This window comes from Benincasa hispida, unplaced genomic scaffold (assembly GCF_027475165.1).
Source record: "Benincasa hispida cultivar pf3 unplaced genomic scaffold, pf3_genome.v1.1 HicScf1012, whole genome shotgun sequence".
In the NCBI taxonomy this organism is placed as follows: Eukaryota; Viridiplantae; Streptophyta; class Magnoliopsida; order Cucurbitales; family Cucurbitaceae; genus Benincasa; species Benincasa hispida.
Window position 1 is genome coordinate 28,819 of NW_028325315.1, and position 3,017 is coordinate 31,835.

The 3,017-nt window shown below is 32.6% G+C and overlaps 1 protein-coding gene across 1 annotated transcript; it reads left to right on the forward strand.

Moving 5' to 3' along the window:
- The first annotated feature begins 1,127 nt into the window (after positions 1 to 1,127).
- LOC150031659 (uncharacterized) lies at positions 1,128 to 2,809 on the forward strand. The gene is made up of 3 exons (XM_090308805.1): positions 1,128 to 1,420; positions 1,650 to 1,836; positions 1,942 to 2,809. Exons 2-3 carry the CDS (start codon positions 1,678 to 1,680, stop codon positions 2,254 to 2,256), a joined length of 474 nt encoding a protein of 157 aa, XP_090164931.1. The 5' UTR covers positions 1,128 to 1,420; positions 1,650 to 1,677; the 3' UTR covers positions 2,257 to 2,809.
- Positions 2,810 to 3,017: the final 208 nt, after the last annotated feature.

Sequence of the window (3,017 nt, forward strand, 5' to 3'; positions counted from 1 at the left end):
TCCACCTCCTGGCCAACAGAAATAGGCAATACAAAAATGCTAGACTAGTAAACCTAGAAACTCTGCAACATTGACCGGACTAATTACATGCACCCCGCAAAAGAGAGATCTTGCAGCCCAACTCCTAACCCTCTCAGTAATTGTTCAAGATATTATATACATCTTAAAAAGTGAAAACTTAAAATTCTCACATATTCATTTATTGAACTTAAAAAGAATGTTTTTTAGTCCATAAATTTTTAATAATAAGTTCATTTGGTAAGTTTTAAAATATAGGTTTAAATACTACTTTAGTCCTTATATATATATATTTTTTATTTTGGTTCATTTTGATTCCTATACTTTCAAAATATTCATTTCGGTCTCTATACTTTCAACTTTGATTTATTTTGGTCCCTCATTTAAAAATTATTCATTTTGATCAATATAAACTTTGGTTTATTTTGGTCATTGCACCTTTAAAAAAGCGGTCATTTCGGTCTTTTCATTCTCATTTTTATTTCATTTTAAATTATCATAATGGTCACTTTTTTAAAGTATGTCCAAAATAAACCAAAGTTAAAAGTATAATGACCAAAATAAAATTTTTTTAAATAGAGTGACCAAAATAAACTAAAATTGAAAGTATATTGATCAAATTGAACAATAGTTAAAAGTATAAAAACCAGTGTAGTGTATAAACCTAAAATATATATACTTGTAGTCTCAAAGATTCGATAATTAAGTTTAGTACAATAATGTAATATATATATATTTTTTGTTAGTTTTAATGTTGGTGACGGTGTAACATGGATTAAGAGCAACAATATAATTTTTTTGAAAAATATATATATAATTATTAACCTCACATGGAGCGAAAGTACACATTTTTTAAATTTCATGGACAAGAATGGACATGAAAATTCATAGACTTTAAAAAAGTAATTTTCTAAATGGGGGGAAATTAATTTATTGATTTGGAAATTAATTTATTGATTAACTCAAATTTTGCATGAATGTTAAAAAAACATTAGCATAAATTAGGAATGAAGATTATTGAGTGAAAAAAAAAGTTGAAAATAGGGAAAAAGATGGGCTTGAAATAAAAAATAGAATAATTTAAAGGAAGGCAATAAAATCTTACCTGTGTAAAAACAATTTCCTTGTAAATAAAACAAAAAAAGGGATGAATATTGAAATAGAGAGGAAATCTCCCCATCTCTCTCTCTATATCTCTCTAGCTGTGATTTGCTGTTGCCCAATAGATATTACCCTTTTTTCCCCTTCTCTCTCTCTTCCCTTCTCATTTTATTTTCCAATTAACAAATCCGATTCCCCTGTCTCTTTGCCTCTTCTCTTATGTTCTCCTTATAATTTATAACTCACGCTCCTCCCCTTTCCCACCTTCCTTCCTCTCACAATCTTCTCTCTTCTTCTTCAGGTATAATCTCTTTTCTTTCTTTTTTTTCTTTCAGTTCAAACTTTCAATTTTCAGATCTACATGTTTACAGGGTTCTGTTTTCAGCTTAGATGTTGAACAGAAACCCAATTTTTGGGGAAGGATTTTAGTTTCTTTTTTATTACCTTATCCTTCTGCTAGATCTATTGTGAATTGGGTTTTCTTTTTCTTTCCTGTTTCTTTACAAGGTTTGTTTGTCTTGTCTGTACAGGCAAACAGAAAACTAAAATTAGAAGAAGATGAATTGGGTTTGTGAAGAGATGATGACCGCCGCCGACCGCCGTGAGCGACTGGTTTGCCCAAAACCCCGTCGTCTCGGTCTTATGAATGATGCCGGCAACGACAACCCATTTAGACACCGTTTTGATTCAGATGCTCTGGATCTCCTCTTCTTTAAGGTAGATAATTTTTGCTTTTAATGATTGGAAATGGAATTAAACGATTTCATTCAATAAAAATGAGAGGATAGATGAATATTTTGTGTGTGGTTTTTTTTTTTTCAGGGTGGTTGTGGATTGGAGAATTTTAACAGTAGTAGTACACAATTAGCCTCGTCGCCGCCGTATTTTTGTGGGTCGCCGCCGAGCAGAGTAGCTAACCCATTAATCCAAGACGCTCGATTTGGGGACGAGAAGCCAAAGCTGCTCCCCCTTTTCTCACCGGCGGCTTCTCCTCCGTCGTCTCCACCGCCCTCGGCCGGTCGGAAAGGTGGATGTGTTCGGATAAATTTTGGTAACAACCCGGCGGTGAGGATCGAGGGGTTTGATTGCCGCCTAGACAGGGAGAGGCGAAACCGCAGCGTCCCTGCTCTGGCTTAGAAACTCGATTCAAGCCGAGCTGAGCCGAGCTGATTGAGCAATGATGATGATGAAGAAAACAAAACACATGGATTTTAATTTTTTTTTCCCCACAAATTCAAATTAAATATTTAAAGTGAAAATTTTGGAAAAAAAAAAAAGAAAAAAAAAAGAGAACCTTTTTGACCAAAACACCATTATTGTAAATAATGTGAAAAGTAAATCCAAGTAAATATTATGGTTAAAGAAAAAAGGGGCCTTGTTAGGTTTCTTTCTCTATTTAGTTGAGTTTGAGGGTTGAGAGTCCATGTTTGACCAAATGAAGAATAAAAAGGCAGAGGGAGGGAGAGATTGATTATTCATAGGTTTTTGTGAATTGAGAGAATTAATTTGCCCTCTCTCTTTCTCTTCTCTATTTTGTAATATATGTAACTGTCTTTTTTTCTTTAGGAGTGTCCAAATTGTTTCTTTGTGTAGTTTAAGGGCAAACTTTTTGTTGCAGCTTGAGAATGAGAAAACATGTACAAATTGAAGCTGCAGAAATTCAATATCAATCAAGTAAATCTTTATTTTATCTTATAGACTTTTCCTTCTCTCTTCTGAGCTATTTTCTTTATTATGCTTTCATTTATGGTTAACACAACTCATTTGGTCAAACAAAATAGAAATACAATATATGAGTAAATTATATGTTGTATGCTTTACTTTATTATCATGTATTTTTTAGCAAATAGTTGGAAAAATTAAGTGCGACTTTCAATTTTCGTCAACTAAAGTCATCA

What these genes read in the sequence shown, in the direction of transcription:
- LOC150031659 (XM_090308805.1), top strand. Translation starts at nt 1,678, where the DNA reads ATGAATTGGGTTTGTGAAGAGATGATGACCGCCGCCGACCGCCGTGAG. An exon ending in TGGATCTCCTCTTCTTTAAG is followed by an intron (nt 1,837 to 1,941) that starts GTAGATAATTTT and finishes TTTTTTTTTCAG; the next exon opens with GGTGGTTGTGGATTGGAGAA.